Source organism: Sceloporus occidentalis, unplaced genomic scaffold, assembly GCF_023333645.1.
Source record: "Sceloporus occidentalis isolate IW3139 unplaced genomic scaffold, rSceOcc1.0.p SCAF_131, whole genome shotgun sequence".
Lineage (NCBI taxonomy): Eukaryota > Metazoa > Chordata > Lepidosauria > Squamata > Phrynosomatidae > Sceloporus > Sceloporus occidentalis.
Window position 1 is genome coordinate 1,465,126 of NW_028317111.1, and position 21,374 is coordinate 1,486,499.

Sequence of the window (21,374 nt, forward strand, 5' to 3'; positions counted from 1 at the left end):
TTGCGTACAGGCACATATATTTATACCCACCTAGAAAGGGGCTGAGGCATAGCAAACATTCCCAACATTGAGCAGTTATTATGATTATACGGGCGTATTTTGCATATTCCTTACTGAAGCATAATCAGGTTAAATCATGTGTTCTGTCTGAGATCATGTGTTCCTGTTTTACTACGCGAAACTCACACATAGACAGTTACTAATTTATTCTTAACCATTTCTATCCGGTGGTAGCTGTAAGGACCCAAAGTCAACAACATATGACTCATATGTAGAATACCAGTATTCTTCCACACATAGATCACTTTTTTTTGTTTACATTTTAACCCCAATCCTACTGAACTCTATACCCCTACTAGGTTATTTCATTACCCATTACCCACTATGTATGGGAAGAAGGGGGTGCATTTCTGCTACCACTTGAAAGGGTTCTGGAAGACCCTTTTTTTTCCCTTCACTTCCCCAACCTGGTATTTGACACACACAGATTAACACACACACATGCTAACATGCTGTGTTATTATGACAGGTTCACATAGCATTGTGCTACCTGACCGCATTGGGTGCCTTGTTTACCTGCTCTGTGTACTGACCTTGGCTTTGTCTTAACTACCCATTTAGAGTACCAAACCTGACATTGGCTAAGCCTGCATTTCTGACCTGGCATCCTGTGATATCTGCACTGGGCATCTACCTGTGGCATCACTTATACAGGTGTCTGGCACCTCCTACTAGTACTTTGCTCTCTATTACTCCCCTGTACCTATAACCTTTTGTTTATCTGCCTATACCTGAGCCTCCACACTATTGGAATCATCCCTGTCACCTTATCTTGTGGCTCAACCCTGTGCTAAATGTATCAGGGTGAAGAAATTCTGTGGTATGTGTACTCCTTGGTAATGTAGTGATGACTACAAAAAACAAAAACTGTCTGCGCTTCTCACCCTAATATAGTTGGCAACAAATATATAAACATAATATAAATGAGAGGTTTTGGTTATATGAATTGGCCAAAGCATAATTAAGCTCACCCGCCACGTCAAGGCACACTCTCAATAGGGTGAGAACCTACGCTCACCTCCTACATAGTGGGCACACAAAGCAGTTTATACTGCTACCAAAACCTTATTAATGTGTTGGGGGAGGTGCAATTAAACCTCCTCCCTATTAACCCCTGGACAGCAAGCTGCAACCAGACTGATGAGGAGCCAACAACCTCAAATATGTGCAAACAGGGAAAAGAAAAAATGTCGGTGCGCTAAGCTAGTCACAGGCTCAAATAATACAAATGTATAATACGAGGCCTACCAAACAGTGTGAGCATGCTGCAAATACAGTGTGTTGGCTTTACAATGTATACAAAAAACAAAAACTGTCTGCGCTTCTTACCCTAATATAGTTGGCAACAAATATATAAACATAATATAAATGAGAGGTTTTGGTTATATGAATTGGCCAAAGCATAATTAAGCTCACCCGCCACGTCAAGGCACACTCTCAATAGGGTGAGAACCTACGCTCACCTCCTACATAGTGGGCACACAAAGCAGTTTATACTGCTACCAAAACCTTATTAATGTGTTATTTGAGCCTGTGACTAGCTTAGCGCACCGACATTTTTTCTTTTCCCTGTTTGCACATATTTGAGGTTGTTGGCTCCTCATTAGTCTGGTTGCAGCTTGCTGTCCAGGGGTTAATAGGGAGGAGGTTTAATTGCACCTCCCCCAACACATTAATAAGGTTTTGGTAGCAGTATAAACTGCTTTGTGTGCCCACTATGTAGGAGGTGGGAGTAGGTTCTCACCCTATTGAGAGTGTGCCTTGACGTGGCGGGTGAGCTTAATTATGCTTTGGCCAATTCATATAACCAAAACCTCTCATTTATATTATGTTTATATATTTGTTGCCAACTATATTAGGGTAAGAAGCGCAGACAGTTTTTGTTTTTTGTATATAATGTAGTGATGAAACAGATACTTACACATGCTCTGTAAAACCATATACTAACACTCAGACACACTAACACTATCTACTAACACATGCATTCAAACCATGCATGCATGCACCATTACACCATACATTTATACCCACTTTCTCTAACACCATACACTTACTCACTCATTCTAACACCATATGCAGGGGTGTCCAAGTTTTTTCTGCAGTGGGCCACTTAATCAGAAATGTATGTGTACATGGGCCGCACTCATTTTTCACTGAGAGAAAATATGGCTTTTTAGCCACACTGTGGGTACACGCTGGATTTAAGCTGGTTGACGCACACTGAGTTGATCAGGGCTGGATTAAGAGCATCACGGGCCTGGTGCTGAGGATTTTGGTGGCCATTTTATAGAAATAAATAGGATATACAGAATTTTAACTCCTCTGCATCGATGTGTACAGCATAAAGAGAACATCAGTGTTCGGCAGATAAAATAGGATAGAATCTTATGGGATGGGACTGAGAGTAATCAGTACACTAAAAAAGTCATCATACATAGGATGCCCGAAGCCACAATTTACTGCCACTAAACGTTTTTAATAAAATATGCAGATTGAAATAGGGTAAATAACACAATGCCTTTACTTTTCCTCTCACTTGTTTCTGGGCCAAGAAAGTTTTGTCATCTGAAGTAACTTCAAATTCAGGAGGGCGTTTTATCTCTGGATAAATAAAAATTACATAGTTCTATTTATTCCTACAGTAAATAAAGTGCCAGAAAACAGACAACCAAATACATACCAGGACAGGTTCTGCCACACCGACCCCCAAATACACACACCAGGACAGGCTCTGCCACACAGACGCCCAAACACACACACACACACCAGGACAGGCTCTGCCACACCGACACCTCCTCGAGTATTCTAGTTTCCCTCTACAAACAGTCTCACCAAAATAACAAATGATCTCCTCATCTCTAAAAGAAAAGGTCACTTCTCTCTTCATATTCTCTTAGACTTCAGTACAGCCTTCGTCACTCTTGACCTCCTGCAGGTTTCCCTCCTGCCTCGTTATACCTCTCTAACTGCACCTTTACTTTATCCTTCCCTGGAACTTGGTGTTTTTGAGGGCTCATATCTGTTACTTCTACTCTTCTCCATCTATACGGCCTCCTTCTCATACATAATATGTTCTTAATAGGTTCTCAGTAACACTGATGACATGATAATTTCCTGAAATCTCACCTTTTCTTCTAACTCATCTCACCAACTGTCTTTATGGACTTGCATCATCATGGTCATGGTGTCCCATTACCTGAAGCTCAACATCTTCAAGACTGAGCTTCTGATTAGTCCTGTTATGTGAACTCTCAATCACTAATAAGAACGCCACAATCCACCCAACAGACCACGCTTGCTGTCTTGGTGTTACAATTCACTCTGCTCTTCTCCTTCATCCCTCATGTCAAGTCCCTAATCAAATGCTGCAGCCTTCCTGAGAAACATCTCCTTAACGTGTCCTTTCCCCAAACAAGGAACAACCAAAATGCTATTCCATTCCCTTTTCATATCTTGTGTGGACTATTGTAGGCGTGGACACCTGACATGTGGTTACCATAACTTATATTTTAAAGGGGTGTAAATCTCATAAATAGTAGGATGATGCCTCATTTGCATCTCGTACTTCCAATGGGTTCTATCACTGTCAATGCCATCTATTAGTTCTGTAAGTTGCTTTGTCCTCACAAACAATAATAGAACCTGGAATTTCATCCTATTTTTCGGTTATGATTACATAAATATTCCTAAAAATGGAATAGCTAACAATTAGTTTTCAACTTTTTGCTTGGCCCCATGGGCCGCCAGGTAATTTTTTTTTACTTGAGGACATTCAAAAAGCACTTATTGAAGAAAAACATTGGGCTGCCCTTTGGGGAATTGGAGTCAATGGTCTATAAATTCTTTGGAACACTAAATCACTATTATTTACTCTACGTTGCACAATTTATAGATGTTTCTGTATTTATTGTCCTTCTCTTTGCTTCAAAAGTAGCACTATATTCAGTCATTGAAGAAAACAGGAGAACAGGTATTTTATTGCCACATATTCTAAAATGCTTATACCACATTAAAAGAAATGTAAAAAAATATTGGATGCCGTCCAGGTGTTTAGTGCTAACTGCGATGTAGCGCATGCATATGATGAGGTTTCGGTTGGTTGGTAAACCCAGAAAGTGGCGTGAGGTCGAGGTCTTCTCCAGGAAGGGGCTGGAATGTGAATTTTTGCAGCAGCCTGGTGAAAAACAGGAATAGTTCCATTTTGGCTAAATTTTCCCCAGCGCAGCTCCTCCGACCTATAAATAAAGAAATGGATGACATGATCTAACAGGCTTCTTTGTATATTAGCTATGATTATTATTTGTTGATTTGCATAGTATCATCATATTATGCAGTGTTTTATAATGGGTTAACAAGACATAATAGGTAATGCATCACGTAGCAAACTGGACTTCCAGAAATCTAGAAGGACTTGAGGGTATATAACATGATGCAAATGTTTGGAAATTGTTTACCTGCAGAGAAAGGCATAAATGCTTCATTCTTAACAAAATTTCCTTCAGAGTCTAGAAAATGTTGTGGGAAAAACTGGTCGGGTTTCTCAAAGTGAGCTTTATCCTTTAGTACAGACGTCAGTACTGTGATGACTTGAGTGTCCTATAAAAAAAAAAGGTAATTCCACACGATTCACTCAATACCCTCTGTTGGTCATGGTACAAGAGAATACATTCATTAATAACTAAGAACGTCTACAGCCTGTGATGCGTTTCCTAAAGGGGCAAAATACTGCCCTAATCACCCTCACCGCACATGAGCGCACATACTTACTAAGTCCTTTCATCAGCATTCATGATGCTCAACTCCAGGGAGGCAATCGCTTGCTATGTATGTGCCGGAGTAGGCTGGCGGTGAGTATCCCGCACATATGCATTGCTACCGAAGAGATGTTTTTGGAGTCTCTTGCAAGGCAAGCAACTAGTGGGGAAAAATGCATGGTTGGGTCCCTCTGTGTATTCCAATGGTTAATATATATATATATATATATATATATATATATATATTTATATTTTTTACACTCAGCCATCATATGGATTAAAGTGCGTATGATACCCCTGTAGGTCCTCAGAACATGAAGTTATGATGACTCTTCCCATAGACGTAAGGTGGGGTTCTAATACATATTGGGTGTATTAGTTTCATTGTAATCACCATTACACAGGTTTCTGAAATAACTCAACTGTAGAATTTCAACCAGGGCTGAGGTCAGGTCCTAAATTCCCACCCCCCGGTTATTATACATCCCCTTATATTCATTTAATTATTTAGTGACTCTTTAAGTTCACATGGAACTGTAATAATAATGTTTACCCTGAATTTAGCCTCAACATTTAAAGCAGAGCGGGGTTTTTATGTCTTCATCCGGCTATAAACTCAGATACTTGCCTTTGGGATAAAATATCCCCGGAATGTTACATCTTGAGTAGTTGCATGCGGAATGCTGATTGGTACAATGTTACCGAATCTTTGGACTTCATGAATAACGGCGTCGGTATACGGCATTAGCTTTCTGTGTTCTGCTTGAGGCTGGGCAGATCCGATCACTCTGTCTATTTCATCTTGGACCTTTTCTACAAAGAATGCAGGTAGTAAAGTACCCCATTTAAGCGTTATATACCGTATTTGCTCGGTTATAAGACGAGGTTTTTTTCAGAGCAAATGCTCTGAAAATACCCCTCGTCTTATAATCGGGGTAGTCTTACAATCAGACCTCAAATATGTCTGACTATGAGACGACTAAGATCCAGATCCCCCGCAGCTGCAGGGGACCTGGATCCTCCTGTACCCCCCCCCCGCCCCACTTACCGGTGCGTCTGAGTCCCCGGTGTGCAGCCGGGGCAGCGTGCGGGGAATTCTCTCTGACAGTCGGGGAAGGTCTGCGCGATGGACGCAGACAACCCCCGCTGCTAGCCACACCTCCTTCTGGCTGCAGCGTAAATTGTCTACGCGAATCTCGTAGACATCTACACGCTGCCCCGGCTGCATGACAGGGGAGTCAAAAGCACCGGTAAGTTTGGGGGGGCCGGGGGAAGTGTTAAATGGGGGGCATAAGGCATTTCTGGAGGTAGAGTGTTCTATGAAATGCCTTTTAACCCCCTTAATGCCTCCTGAAATGCCTTAAACCTCCCTATATGCCACTCTGCCCCATAATATGCCTTTTAACCCCCTTAATGCCAGAGTGGCATATAGGGGTATAAGGCATTTCTGGAGGCAGAGTGGCACATAGTGGGTCAAAAGGCATATCATGGGGCACAGTGGCATATAGGGTTAAAAGGCATATCATGGGGCACAGTGGCATATAGGGGGTATAAGGCATTTCTGGGGCAAATGTGCATAATTGGGGGGGCAGGTTGGAAAATAGAAGGAAATAAAACCAAAATATTTTTCTCAATCATAGCTTTTATTAAAAAAAATTGTTTACATGAATTAACATTTACTGGTAAAACTTTTTTCCTATAGGGTCGTCTTATATTCAGGCTTTTTCTTTTTTTCCTAAATTAATATTCAGATTTAATCGAGCAAATACGGTATATTAAAATATTATCATATATAAGGAAAACTCTATACTCTTCATAAGCCAACAAAACAATATTACCACATAAGGAAATATTTTAATTGTGTAATTGTGTCTATGGGAAAACGTCATTGTTAAAGGCAGACATTGCTGGTATTAGTAAATAGATGTTAACTGGGTAGAAGACTTATTGAGCAGCGGCATACCAGGAGACTTGCTTGCCATACAAGAAGGGCGAATAGACGGGCGGCCCTAGGTCTAGTTGGTCTAAGCCAGACTATGTCAGAATGTACATTTAAGCATATGTTTTTCTCCGTTGTTACTTTTTACTTCTATATCAATTAAATTGCACATGCTGCAAACATTTCTCATGCAGGCGATACAATGGATAGGCCATATAGAAGTTTCTAAAATATTAAACCTCACCATCACAGCAGAATTCAGGATAGCGGTCTAACCGACGGACTGTTATTTTAGATTATTTGTTGTGTTTTTTTAATGTCTACTGGATTCATACTGGTGATCTCTCCAGTTTCACCCAATTCTTTCAATCTGACAACGACAATCTGATAACGCCTTGTTATGAAGGTACAGCTAGATGTGTCTCACCCGATTGCTTCGGACTTACTTTATATTCCGGTCTACTATCCTGGGCCTTTCTTTAGATGTATACATTGTCAAATATCTAATTAAATCATCACTCTCTGGAAGGTCTACGAAATCTATATATATATTTAGTTATCTTACTTTGAATGTCCGGATATTTCATCATTAAAAGAAGGCCCCACCGGAGGGTGGTCGAGGTCGTCTCCATCCCGGCAACAAATAAATCAATCACAAGCATCGTTAGATTTTCATTGTGGAAATAGAATTCCGGATTAGGCTTTTCCTGTAATAAAATAAATAAGTAAATAAATAAATATTACGATGTCTATGGCGATGTCTGCCTATGTGGCTATGTAATGAGTGTGAATGAAACACCTAAACCCAATAATTACGAGGGGTGTCCACATACATTTTGGTCATATAGTGTATAATATATATATATATATATAACTTAATACTATGCTTTTGGATACATTTTGGGGACTTGATGAAGTGACCAATGTTATGGTTTAATTATCACCTTTTTGCTCATTTTTGTTGGTAAAGCCGAATATATAAAATTAACATGTAACAATACACCATTACCTCTTGTTGTTTGACAAGGAACGCGTCAATAAGATTTTTCTTGTCGTTAATATCTAGTTGTTTCTTGTGGTTCATGAAAGTCTCCTTCATAAAGATCTTTAACTCATTGGCATTTTTGTAAATCTTTTGGCTTCCAGGCATCCAGTGCAGGACAGAGGGACAGGAGTTGTACAGCTATGGCAAGAAAATACAATTTGCATGTATTAGTTAAGGTCGTAACATTTCCAATGGCTTTTCTTGTGAAATGAACACATCTAGGTAGAAGGCGCAGGTACGTGGGCAATATCCAGTCCTACAGGGGAGTAGGCTACGGAAGCCTAAATTATATCTAGATCTGGCATAAAGGGGCACCCTGGCCATCATTTGTATTGACCTCTTTTAACCCCTTCGTGACAAAGGCTGATTTTATTTTTTGTACCCTTTGTGACAATGGCTGTTTTTTAACATTTCTGCGCTGCTCGCGTTTAGCTGTAATTTTCTTTCTCGTTTACTGAACCCACACAAGTTATATATTGTTTTGTTTTTTTCAGGACAAGAAGGGCTTTCTTTAGATGTCATTGTTTTGATTGTATCATATTATTTACTATTAAAAAAAGTATAAAATATGGTGAAGAATTTTGAAAAAAATCACTTTTTCCATGAAAAATCTTTTACTCATCTATAAAAGGTAATGAAAAAACCTGCTAAATAGATTCTACTATTCGTCCTGAGTTTAGAAATACCCAATGTTTTTATGTTTTTTTTGCTTTTTTTCTGCACGTTATGGGGCAATAATTACAGGTAGCGTTTTGCTATTTCAAAGCCATTTTTTCCAAATCTGGTAATTCTTCCCCCATGTGCCATTTTGGGTATCTTTGAAGCCCCAGGGTATTTGAAATGCTAGTATTTTAACTCTTTCCATGCACTAATTCTACCACCAGTCTTTGTTAAACTTTGTGGTAGTCATTTTTTGTCATAAAACACCCCGATATGTGTTCAGCGCGTCCTGGGGTGGGAGTTCGGTATCGCTGAATGCCTCGTGATCGAGGCATTTCAGCGAAACCTTTGAAGTTTAGGAGGCGATCGTTGATACTTTCATACTTATTTAATCAGTCGCTAATGGCAGGAGTAGTTTCAGAAGACTGGAGGTTGGCACCTGTAGTCCCACTTTGCAAAAAACATAGCAGGTGAGATTCAGCCAGCTACAGACTAGTACAGGGGTGTCCAAGTTTTTTCTACAGTGGGCCACTTCATTAGAATTGTATACGTGCGCGGGCCGCACTCATTTTTCACTGTGAGAAAATGTGGCCTTTAATAAAATATGCAGATTAAAATAAAGTAAATGACACAAAACCTTTACTTTTCCTCTCACTGATTTCTGGAACTAGAAAGTTTTGTGACTACAAATTCAGGATAATTAAAAATGAAATAGTTCTATTTATTCTAGGGATGCACCAAAATGAAACTTCTGGACCAAAACATTCACTTAGCCAAAACTGAAAATGACCCCCTACCTTTAAAAATAATAATAAAAACTGACATTTTTAATAAAAGTAGGTAACACACCACAATTGGACAAAAAAAATTGCAATATGACTTGGTATGATATGAGTGTGATTGCTAACAGCAATCACACTCCTATCACACCCAGGCAACGAGTAAATGCTGGTACCTAGGCATGATGGGACTGTGCTTGCTGTGATTGCTGTTAGCAATTGCTGTTAGCAATCACACTCCTATCATGCCAAGTCAGCCAGTACATGCTGGTACAGGGTGGCTGTAAGTGATGTGCAGACCCCATATTGCTGGCAGCATCAATACACAAAGGGGCAGCTAGCTAGGTTTCAGCATGTACTGGCTGATTTGGCATGATAAGAGTGTGATTGCTAATAGCAATCACAGTCCCATCATGCCTAGGTTCCAGCACTTACATATCCAACCAGTAACTGCTAGAACCTAGGCATGATGGGACTGTGATTGCTGTGATTGCTGTTAGCAATCACACTCCTATCATGCCAAGTCAGCCAGTACATGCTGGCACAGAGTGGCTGTAAGGCATGCTGCCTTGGCATGATAGGAGTGTGATTGCTAACAGCAATCACAGTCCCATCATGCCTAGGTTCCAGCACTTACACATCCATGCTATCACACACACTCATTCATTCATATACTCATTAATTCACAGATTCATTCCCTCAGTCACGCATACTCATTCAAACACCCTCCCCACCCCCTTACCTGGACTGCAGCTCATCGATGCCGCTCACAGACTTCAGCAGGGGGCGCGGGCTCCCTCTGCCTTCTCTGGTACTGCACAGACGAAGCAGGACTGGAGCAGAGTCATGTGATGTCACGTGAACTCTGCTGGGTTCCGCTTCCTCTTTGCAGTACAAAAGACCCTCCCACAGGTAAGTAGCAGGGCTCGAGGTGAGGCCCGCGTAAGATAGGTTGCCCTGGCTGCCGATGTTACGCGGGCCGCACCTCGAGGTCTCGCAGGCCGCATTTGGCCCGCGGGCCGCATGTTGGATGCCCCTGGACTAGTAAGTCTTACATCAGTAGCTGGCAAATACATGGAAACCCTGCTAAATATCTGAAAGTGAATGGTTTGCATGATCACTATCAAATTCCGTAGGGCTGTACAAAGGGTAGACAGAACATAACAAGTAGTATTTAACAAATTGACTTACAGAAACAACAAGTGAGGAGGGGCCCTGTTCAAAGGAGCTTACAATCTAGAGGGAATTAGGATGTGTTACTTAGGATAGGTATAAGGTAACAGTGCCGTTGTTATGGATGGACCAGTCACACTGCTATAAGTAAGAATATGGGGGGCGTTAATGTGCGATGTTTTAAGCATCCTAACGAGGTGGGTCTTGAGGGATTTTTTGAAGGACCGAAGGCAGGGGGAGAGATGGAGTGGCCGGGGGAGAGCGTTCCAGAGGATAGGGGCAGCCCTGGAGAAATCTTGTAAGCGTGCATGAGAGCGAGAAATCAGAGGAGAGGATAGAAGGAGATCATTGGATGAGCGGAGAGACCGGTTAGGAGGGTATTTAGAGATGAGTGAGGAGAGACCGGTGAGGAGTGAATTTAGAGATGAGTGAGGAGAGACCGGTTAGGAGCTTATTTAGAGATGAGTGAGGAGATGTAGGGAGGGGAACCGCTGTGAAGGGCTTTGAAAGTAAGAGTGAGGATTTTGAAATGAATCCTGAAGCTCACAGGCAGCCGGTGAAGAGACTGACAGGGGAGAAACGTTAGTAAAGCGATGGGAGAGGAAGATAAGTCTAGCAGCAGCATTCATGGTGGATTGTAGAGGGGTGAGAGGGGTGTGATGAAGACTAGCTTAGACAATAATCAAGGCGGGAAACAATGCGGGCATGGACAAGAGCCTTAGTGGCATCCTGTGTTAGGAAGGACATCACAGGTTTACTACAGAGAGGTCCTGTCAAATTAAGTTAGTCTATTTTTTTGACTGGGCAAGATAATAGACCAGGGAGGAGCTGTTGATATCGCCTATCTCGATTTTAGTAAGGAATTGACACCGTCCCTCATATAAGACATAAATACATCGCAGTCTAATAAGACCCCCTCACGTGCATGCGCGACTGGGTGCTTCAAGCATTAGTTAGTTTAGCGTACTTCTAGAGTACCATGGATCAAGATCAATGTGAAAAGAAGGCATGGAGGCAACTTACCAGCACCGAAGGTCTCCCGGCAAGTCTCACATTCTCATTTACTAAATGCATGAGTCTTAAAATTGTTGGGTTGTCATATTCAAATCGATGGCCAAGAATTATGGACACAATTATATTGGCCACAGCAGCATTCACTAACATGGTGTTATCAAAAGGCTCTCCTGGAAAGAATCAACAATAAAACAGCCAATCATTCAATGGGGATGATTAATAAAAGTGCAAGAACAAATGTAAAATGTGCAAAACTATATTTTTGTATCAGAATTTTGTATCAGATATTAGAATTCGTTTCGAAACAAACCCAACTGCATTATTTCAAACAAACTCTAACCTTTGTAGGAATTGATTTTTTCCACCAAGGATTCACATTCTTCGTTAATATTATTTTCGATGGTTTTCTTTCCCATTCCAAAATCTCGTAGTGTAGAAAGGGCGAACCTTCGCATGATTTTCCAGTTTTCATCGTGGGAAAAAGCCACACCTTAAAAAAAATGGCTAAAATCTATCAACACATGTAAGGCGAACAATAACAAAGACATTTTTTTACCGATCTTTAATCAACAGATCAAACTTTTTGCCCAAAAAATAGATCAAAATTTAGCAAAAAATTAGTGAACGTATGAAGAATAATCCACACATTTTAATTTTATTTTTTACCCATAAAACCTTATTAAATAAATAAATAAAAAAACACCAATGGCGTGTCTAGTCTCTGTGCGTAAAAAGGCAGACTAAGAGGATGGTAGAATTGACAGCCAAACGTTAAGGAATAAGACAAAATTTATTCCTGGAAAGGGCCCTAAACAGAAAAAAAAATGGAGGCTCTGAGCAACTACCTGAGCATCTTATATGGTATAACCACCACTGTCAAACATGACTATGATTTATCTAGACTAATTTTACATGGAGAGTTTCTTATCGGTAGTTTCTGTCCCGGACATTGCTTTGATGTGGATATCGGGGAATAATGTAGATGCTGTCACCTGCCCTCCATTTCATGTAATATGTTTTTGGTATTTGCGCTTGGATCACTATAAGTTTTAAGGTTTGTATAGTTTATTTTACTTACCATATCCTTGAGATACATTGTGGAAGATTGGTATGTTGGCCCGTCCAGAAAATGCCTCTGCGTGGTTAACAAGAGCATCTTTCACGGTGTCGTAACCACACAGCACCACCATCTTCTCAGCACCTAACTGAATGCTGAATATTGAACCATACTGCTTGGATAACTGAAAAGGAAAATAAGAAAAACAACATAATACCCTATCAACAATTCAGTTCCTTAAACCAAGGCATCTCCGTTGGAGGGGTGGCTATAGTTGGGGCTAGTGACATATTTACCTTGGGTGCTGCCCTAGGTCCACGGCATGGCTGGCATCCCATACAATACAATAAAAAGCACTGTTCGCCTTTAAGAAACGGAGCGCTGGGATATGCCGTCATATCCAGCGCTGTGTCTTAAAGGCACACAGAGCCTTTTAATGAGGTCTATGGAGGCTATGGAGGTCTTTTAATGAGGTCTATGGAGGCTATGGAGGTCTTTTAATGAGGGCTATGGAGGTCTTTTAATGAGGTCTATGGAGGCTATGGAGGTCTTTTAATGAGGGCTATGGAGGCTATGGAGGTCTTTTAATGAGGGCTATGGAGGCTATGGAGGTCTTTTAATGAGGTATATGTAAGTCTATGGAGGCTATGGACAGCAAAGATCTCTCATCTAACTGGCTCATTGTGTAGTGAGACACCAGGGGGGCTTAATGGAGTAAATGGAGTCACAATGGAGTAAAGACGAATGCCAAGATATGATGTCATATATCGGCGCACCACTTTACTGCGTCTCAAGGTGACAATATGGGAGCTGTGATCAGACCTCAACGGAATTCATAGCACTGTACTTACCGGTGGTGTATTCTGGTTTATTAAGGCTATTTCATAATCCTTAGGAATAATACTAAGGCTTATAGATGATAAAGGGGGGTTTATTGCAACAAAATTAGATAAATTAGACATCTTGATTGTAATACATCATATTTTTGGTTGATTTTTCCATTGCGGAATTTCTTAATTAAACATTACCTTTAAAAGTGTATCAAAGGGTCTCTTCAGATTCCAAACATTCAAAGTCCCAATGATTGATATTAGATTTGGCCCCGGAGGAAAATTCCAATAAATATTTTTTCCCCGAGAACGGTAAAAATATAGGAAACACACACAGAGAATAAAGTAAAAAAGTACTGAGGCTGGATCAACAGGAATCATTTTATTTTAGAAAAACCTATACAAAGGGGACAAAAATAAATAAATTAGTGCATGTCGTGAAGCTTAATGCAAAATTACGAGTGATATTTAAACATTTGGACATAGCTTTGACCCGGCAAATATGTCAAGGAATTTTAACAATATTGTGACGGAACCCTCCATCACTGGGGCAACTGCAGAGGCCTGAGAGCCGGCCTCCTCCCTACCGACTATGGGCCCTGACTTTAAAAAGACCAGGGAGTGAAAGCCATTGTGTAAATTTAATGTCAGACTCTCCCTCCCCCACCCCATGGTGCACTACTATGTTGTATAAGTCAGCCCCCCCATGGTGCACTACTATGTTGTATAAGTCAGCCCCCCATGGTGCACTAATATGTTGGATAAGTCACCCCCCCATGGTGCATTACTATGTTGTATAAGTCAGTTCCCCCGCCCCCATGTTGCACTAATATGTTGTATAAGTCAGCCACCCCCCCCATGGTGTACTACTATGTTGTATAAGTCAGTTCCCCCACCCCCATGGTGCACTACTATGTTGTATATGTCAGTCCCCCCCCATGGTGCACTAATATGTTGTATAAGTCAGTCCCCCCCCATGGTGCACTACTATGTTGTATAAGTCAGTCCCCCCCCATGGTGCACTACTATGTTGTATAAGTCAGTCCCCCCCATGGTGCATTACTATGTGGTAGAAGTCAGTTCCCCCGCCCCCATGGTGCACTAATATGTTACATAAGTTAGTCCCCCCCTCCCAGCTCCTCCACTACAGACATTTACCTGGAACAAATTTCGGCAAGTAATAGACAGTGGAGGTTGGGACCCTATTGTATTGTTAATGCCTTTACTGCCCCTGTTGTCTCTGGGAGGAAGATTAAGGGGGCGGTTTGTATCCCAATATCTTGATTATATTAATATGTGTTTTCCTGGATATATCCAGCCGCCTGTGTCTAAAATAAATCAGTCTTCATTTTGGATTATACCCTACACTGAGTCTCGGCTAGTGACTGGGAAACCGGGGTAAGTGTGTTGTCCCAGGCTAAGGGAGCACAAGTCAGCGGAGGTAGTCGTTCGGACTATCCAGCTTCCCTGATAAGTATACATAGGTAACATTGAGAAGGTTTATCTGTGTGAGTGTCTATGAGTTGTGTGAGTGTCTGTGAGGACTGTGGGTTCTTGGGTGTCCAACTGTGCCCCTTCCAGGTCCAGCCGTGCCCCTTCTACATCCTCCAACATACATCTACTGCTATGGACACCTGAGTATGTCGTCAGACTGGCTGAGTTATAGCGCGAGTGCATATTTCTGAATGTTGAGTTTGTGAGTATATTTCTATGAATGCAGCGAGTTGTGTAAGTGTGCAGTGTTAGTGGAGTGTGTGAATGCCACGGGATTTATGGCGTACAAAGTGCATTTTACAAATGTGTGTCCCCCTAGTGACTGTAGATTCAATCTCCCCGTTCGAGTTTGCATATCCACCAACATTTTACATGACCAAATCACGGCACCTGTTTTGGGAGGTGCAGCTAGAGACATGGACAGCTTTGGGTTGTCGGCATATGTGGACACTAGTAAGTGTGGCCGATCAGGATGCTTTACCCCCTAAACCAAAATCAGGACCACAAACACTCCAGGGACCCATGATGGTATTCAATGGGTACAGCATATCGGCTATTACCAGATTCTATTTACTTACAGAACTATAGATGTTCACCGGCGTTCTCTTGTGCTCCTTCTGTTAACATCACACCAGCCTTGCATAAAAACGTTTAAATAACTGGTTTGTTACAAAACATCTGCATTCCAAACCAGTCCAACCAGTGATCATTCTTTCTAGTTCACTCCCCAAAGCTGTATTTTTCTTTTAAAGGGGAAGCTCATGAAATTTTTTTTTTTTCTCTTTGAGCATAAACCCCTGTGTACAGTGCTGGAGGTTAATAACCCCCCCAGCACTGTATACAATAATAACACCCAGCGCTGTATACAATAATAATAACCCCCAACGCTGTATACAGTAATAATCCCCCAGCGCTGTATACAGTAATAACCCCCAGTGCTGTATACAGTAATAACTCCCTAGAGCGGTATACAATAATTACCCCCCAGCGCTGTATACAGTAATATAATCCCCAGCGCTGTATACAGTAATAAGTTATCCCCCCATCGCTGTATACAGTAATATAACCCCCAGAGCTGTATACAGTAATAACCCCCAGAGCTGTATACAGTAATAATCCCCAGCGCTGTATACAGTAATAATCCCCCAGCGCTGTATACAGTAATATAACCCCCAGTGCTGTATACAGTAATAACTCCCTAGAGCGGTATACAATAATAACCCCCAGCGCTGTATACAGTAATAACCCCCAGCGCTGTATACAGTAATAAGTTATCCCCCCATCGCTGTATACAGTAATATAACCCCCAGCGCTGTATACAGTAATAACCCCCAGAGCTGTATACAGTAATAACCCCCAGCGCTGTATACAGTAATAAGTTATCCCCCCATCGCTGTATACAGTAATATAACCCCCAGAGCTGTATACAGTAATAACCCCCAGAGCTGTATACAGTAATAATCCCCAGCGCTGTATACAGTAATAACCCCCAGAGATGTATACAGTAATAATAGGCAGATCCCGATAATAAATACATCGTCTCAAGGTGCCATCTTTCTTATCATAAGGAAGAATCGCGCTCTAGCTCCATAGCTACTGTGTCTGGAGAGACAATAGACTAATAACCAGGATGGTAACAATAAAATCACCATATCTCACTATCCTATTCTGTTGCAATGTTCAATCAGAATATACTAACGATTATAGGTAAAATTAATTTAATCAGGACATACTTGATGAGCAGTTATTTTCATCAAGGCTTCTTATATAAAGCTCCAACTACTTTTTGTGTAATATAAAAATGTAAAATAATATACCGTCTTGGCTCGATTATAGACTGCACCCGAATATAGGCCACACCCTAAAAGTTAGGTGCTTTTTTAAAGAATAATTTAGATTTTTTGGAAAAAATACACATTATTGGAATAGTAAAACAGTATTCTAACTAACACATTGTATTTTAACATTTTTGGTATCTATTATGCAGTTAGTCAACATATATTACATATAAACAGAAAACCAATAGCCACTTTAATGCACTTTACTTATAGATATGCCTCTCTGCCCCCTAGATATGCTGCCATATATATATATATATTTATATATATATATATAGTAATGAACAGTGGCGTCTCCAGCTTTCATATTTAGGGGGGGCACATGGGGGGCCAGGGACCAAAGTAGGGGGGCCGATTATAAAACGGTACATATACACTATATATATATATATATATAAATATAAAACATCCAAAAATAGTTACCGGCACTCCAGGGACTTCTTTAAATAATCACTCGAGAAACTGCAGTTTTCTAATCAACGTTTCAGTCGGTTTATTAGGCTTTTTATCAGGACGATGAAAGTCTAATAAACAGACTGAAACGTTGATTAGAAAACTGCAGTTTCTCGAGTGATTATTTAAAGAAGTCCCTGGAGTGCCGGTAACTTTTTTGGATGTTTTATGATTTGCTGTTGCAGCTACTTGGCACGGGCTAAAAAAGTGGTAATTGGTGTGCAATTGTTAATTTTGGACTTATATATATATATATATATATATATATCTATATATACATACACACACACACACACACACGTTAGACGTGCATTTTTAACTACATAATATGTACTTAGTTATTTTTCATTCTTTAATATTAGCCCGTGCTGACAATATATATATATATATATATATATATATATATAAATATTAGATCCTGCTGCCAATATATAGAAATATTACACCCTGCTTCCGATATATGTTAATATTAACCCCTGCTGCAGATATATATTGATATTAGCCCCTGCTGCCGATATACATAAAAATGATATCCTGCTGCCGATATATATTAATATTTGACCCTGCTGCCAATATATATTAATATAAGCCCCTACTACCGATATATATTATTAGTCCCTGCAGCCAATATATTCAAATATTAGCCCCTGCAGCCAATATATATTAATATTAGCCCCTGCAGCCAATATATATATATAAATATTAGCCCCTGCTGCCAATATGAATATAAATACTAGACCTTGCTGCCAATAAACATTATTAACCCCTGCTGCCAATATATGTTAATATTAGCTCTTGCTGCCAATAAATATTAGCCCCTGCTGCCGATATATATTAATATTATCACCTGCTGCTGATATATATTAATATTATCACCTGCTGCTGATATATATTAATATTAGACCCTGCTGCCAATATATAAATAAATATTAGCCCTTGCTGCCAAAACATATATAAATATTGCCCCTGCTGCTAATATATATAAATATTAGACCCTGTTGCCAATATATTTTATAGTGAAAAAATTAGACCCTACCCAAGCATTTCCTTGGGCCCCGCTCAACGCTTCTTTGCATGCAATCACTCCCTCTGCTACCACACCAAAAAAAATATTTGCCACACTGACTGCAGATCAGGAGAAGACTGTAAGAGTCAGTCCTGGACCGAGAGGTCCTCTCCCCTGTAATCATCCCCAGAGTCCCTTTGTCCCCTCATTCACTAAACCATACGCTCTTTTACTTACACCCTGTAGTTCAGGTATAGATCAAATAAACACATGGAAACGGCACATGTGTCAAGTCCTACCCAGGCTGCGGAGCTGCATATCTCGCTCTTGCTTCAGTTTCCCTGTTTTGCTTCGATCCATTCCTGGATTTCCTTTTGCTCTGTTCTGATCTTCCATTCCTTGCTCCTGCTTCAGCTCTTTGCTTCAGCTCTGTTTCCTTTATAAGGTTTGCCCCACCCGTGTGTTCTGTTTGTCTCAGTCTGCAGTCTAAAGGTATGTCTCGGTGCTACGTGTTTGGATTACATGTTTGGATTACATGTTTGGATTACATGTTTGTTTGGTTTGTTTCGTACCACTGTCAGCAGTGATTAGTGTTAGGACCCACCGTCATTGGAGTACTTTGGCGTAGTGGTGGCCTAAGCATACTATGGCCATATCATGTGACGGAATCTCCAATTGTTATCTCATAGTCCTAGGCTAGTTCCTGTATTCATGTTTGTCTGTCTCTTATGTACCTTTGCCCTCCTTCCCTGAATCATCTGAGGATTCTGGTTCCTCTCTCCTCTCCCCATGTCCCAGTTAATATGTCCTATCCTTGTGTAAAGGAGAAGCGTCCGAGGATTCCGGCTCCTCACTCCTTCCCCTGTGTTCCTTGCCTTGTTCCCTGTCCTTTGTTGTGCCCTGTATCATGTATGTCTTGTCTGGTTATGTTCCTTACTTGGTCTCCCTGTTCCTTGCTCTGTCCTCCTTGCTTGCTACGTTTCTGTTGATACTCTGCTTAGCTTCCATACTCCCAGCCTGCAGCATCCTGCACATGATTCCAGTGCTATGTCTCATGCCTGCTCCAGGGTGCCTGCAGGATATCTCCACGTTCTGTTCGTTTTGTCAGATCCAAGTTTAGTTTGGATTTCCACATCCAGCCAAGTTTGGTTCTGCTCTGTTCTGGAATACATCTGCTGCTATGTCAGGGTGCTGGTATGTGGCTGCACAACCCTAGGTGCTCAACACCCGGGTGAGTGTGGTCGCCCTGCACCAGGCCCTGTCTAACTCCACTACTGCGCAATACCTCCTGAACTCCATCTTTGGGCGCTCTGGGTCTTTACAGTCGTCTGTATGGACCCAGTCCCTGACATAAACAAACCCAAATGCATTAGTACAAGCCAGCTCTAACCTTTGTAAGAATGTAGTTTTTCCACCAAGCAATCGCATTCTTCGTTAATTTTATTTTCTATGATTGTCTTTCCCATTCCAAAATCTCGTAGTGTTGAGAGGATAAAGCTTCTCATTACTTTCCAGTTCTCATCATGGGAAAAAAAAACACCTGGGAGGAATATATCAATACGTGGAATTTAAACAAGGAAAATTCTATTTTCACAGCTGGCTAGCAGGAGAGCAAAGGGTTGTTGGTCTTTTCTGATTTAAACATTTAGGGGCTTTACCTAACACTTACTAGACAGTGAGCATTTTCCGTGTGCTGCTTTATTACTGGGCCGTAGGATGATTTTAACATTTATAATCCCCCCCCCTCTGAGCAGGGGGTGAGGGTTATATTTGGACACTTTCGCCCCAAAATGTGATGTCATTTTCCAATACCCCCGTGCACATGTGGTTGGGCAAGAGGGGATTTATATAATGACTCTCACCATTGGTTAAATGGGGGAAACAGGGAACCCTGATTTCTTAACTTTCCTTTTAATGATGCTTGAGCCATCCGGCATTTGTAACTCTCAGGCAAAGAAATTGCTTGCTGTCTTCAAGTTGCATTAACTGGAAGCTCCAGCAGGCAATTGCTTGCAAGCAAAGAGTGTTTTGTGTGTTGACTTTAGTAAATTTGTGAGTTGGACTTTAGTTCACACTAGCAAAACTAGTGCAACTTCAAAGCACTCTGCTGTCTTCCACCCTCCCCTTCATGTAATATGTTTTGTGGCATTTGAACCTGTTTGCATTGCCCATAGGACTATTTATTATTTCTCTCGGTTTTAGGATTTGTACTATTGATTTTACTTACCATACCCTTGTGAGTAATCCTGTAAGATCTGCATATGGGCTTTTCCAGAAAATGCCTCAGCGTGATTATCGAGAACGTCTTTCACGGTCTCGCAACCACACAGCACCTCTGACCTCTTTGTTCCTGAATAAATAGTGAATATGGATCCATACTTCTTTGATAACTGCAAAAAAAAACCCAAAAAACCATATACATATATTTGCTACATAACTAATAAAAAAAACACATAAATCCTAAACATGAATAGACTGGATCATGCCAAGTCAACAGGGCGCTACATTTAGCACAATATCTTCAACTTGGAAAAAAATAGACCTTTATTTTGACTTTTGAGTTTTTTAGCCACAAACCCCCAAACTTGTGAGAATATTTTCTAGATATTTAATGAGTTATCCATTTGTACCCAAAAGCACCAAATTACGCTTGTCTTTTTACCTAAACCTCCTATCTCATTCCCCTTAGTATAGATCCAACAAACTTCACTTCATGGCCTGCTATAATACTTTTAGACGAAGAGGAAAGCAGAAGTCTCCAGATCAATGAACATTGAGTGTTATCATGTATGTCAACATGATTTTAATATATCATGATTTTTGTTGGTTTAACATTACCTGTTTAAGTGAATCATAAGGTTGCCATAGGTCCACAAGGTGCAAAGTCCCAATAAGTGGCAAAGGCTTTGGTCCTGGAGCTAAATGCCGATCAACACTTCTCCAATTGAAGGAAAAATACAGGAAAAACACACACATAACTAAGAAATAAAGTACTGTGGCAGGATCAATGGGAATCATTTTTTAGCAGCACCTTTACAGAGGAGACAGAATGAAAAAATAGACAAATGTTATTTTTGCGTATTTGAATGTTATGTAGATGTTGCTCACAAACCACATGCAACACATTAAGATATATACACAAGAGACCTAACACAACAGAACAAGTGCACATTTCCATTATGCTGCCATCTACTGGCAAAACAGACTACATAGTACCCCAATACATAACACTCCTCCCCCCTAGACCTCAAAGTCTTTCAGATAATAGGGAG

General features: G+C 40.7%; 1 protein-coding gene across 2 annotated transcripts; it reads right to left on the minus strand.

The window, feature by feature from the left end:
• Positions 1 to 4,116: 4,116 nt before the first annotated feature.
• LOC149281497 (cytochrome P450 2K1-like) lies at positions 4,117 to 21,120 on the minus strand. Of its 2 annotated transcripts, none has more exons than XM_089499246.1 (9): positions 20,941 to 21,120; positions 12,503 to 12,665; positions 11,765 to 11,914; positions 11,434 to 11,594; positions 7,763 to 7,936; positions 7,319 to 7,460; positions 5,443 to 5,627; positions 4,515 to 4,656; positions 4,117 to 4,295 (listed from the first exon to the last, which is right to left on the minus strand). In XM_089499246.1, the coding sequence occupies exons 1-9, from the start codon at positions 21,118 to 21,120 to the stop codon at positions 4,117 to 4,119; spliced, it is 1,476 nt and encodes a 491-aa protein (XP_089355372.1). The 2 variants fall into 2 exon arrangements, with proteins under 2 accessions (XP_089355372.1, XP_089355373.1); XM_089499247.1 differs by lacking the exon at positions 20,941 to 21,120 and adding an exon at positions 13,510 to 13,590.
• Positions 21,121 to 21,374: the final 254 nt, after the last annotated feature.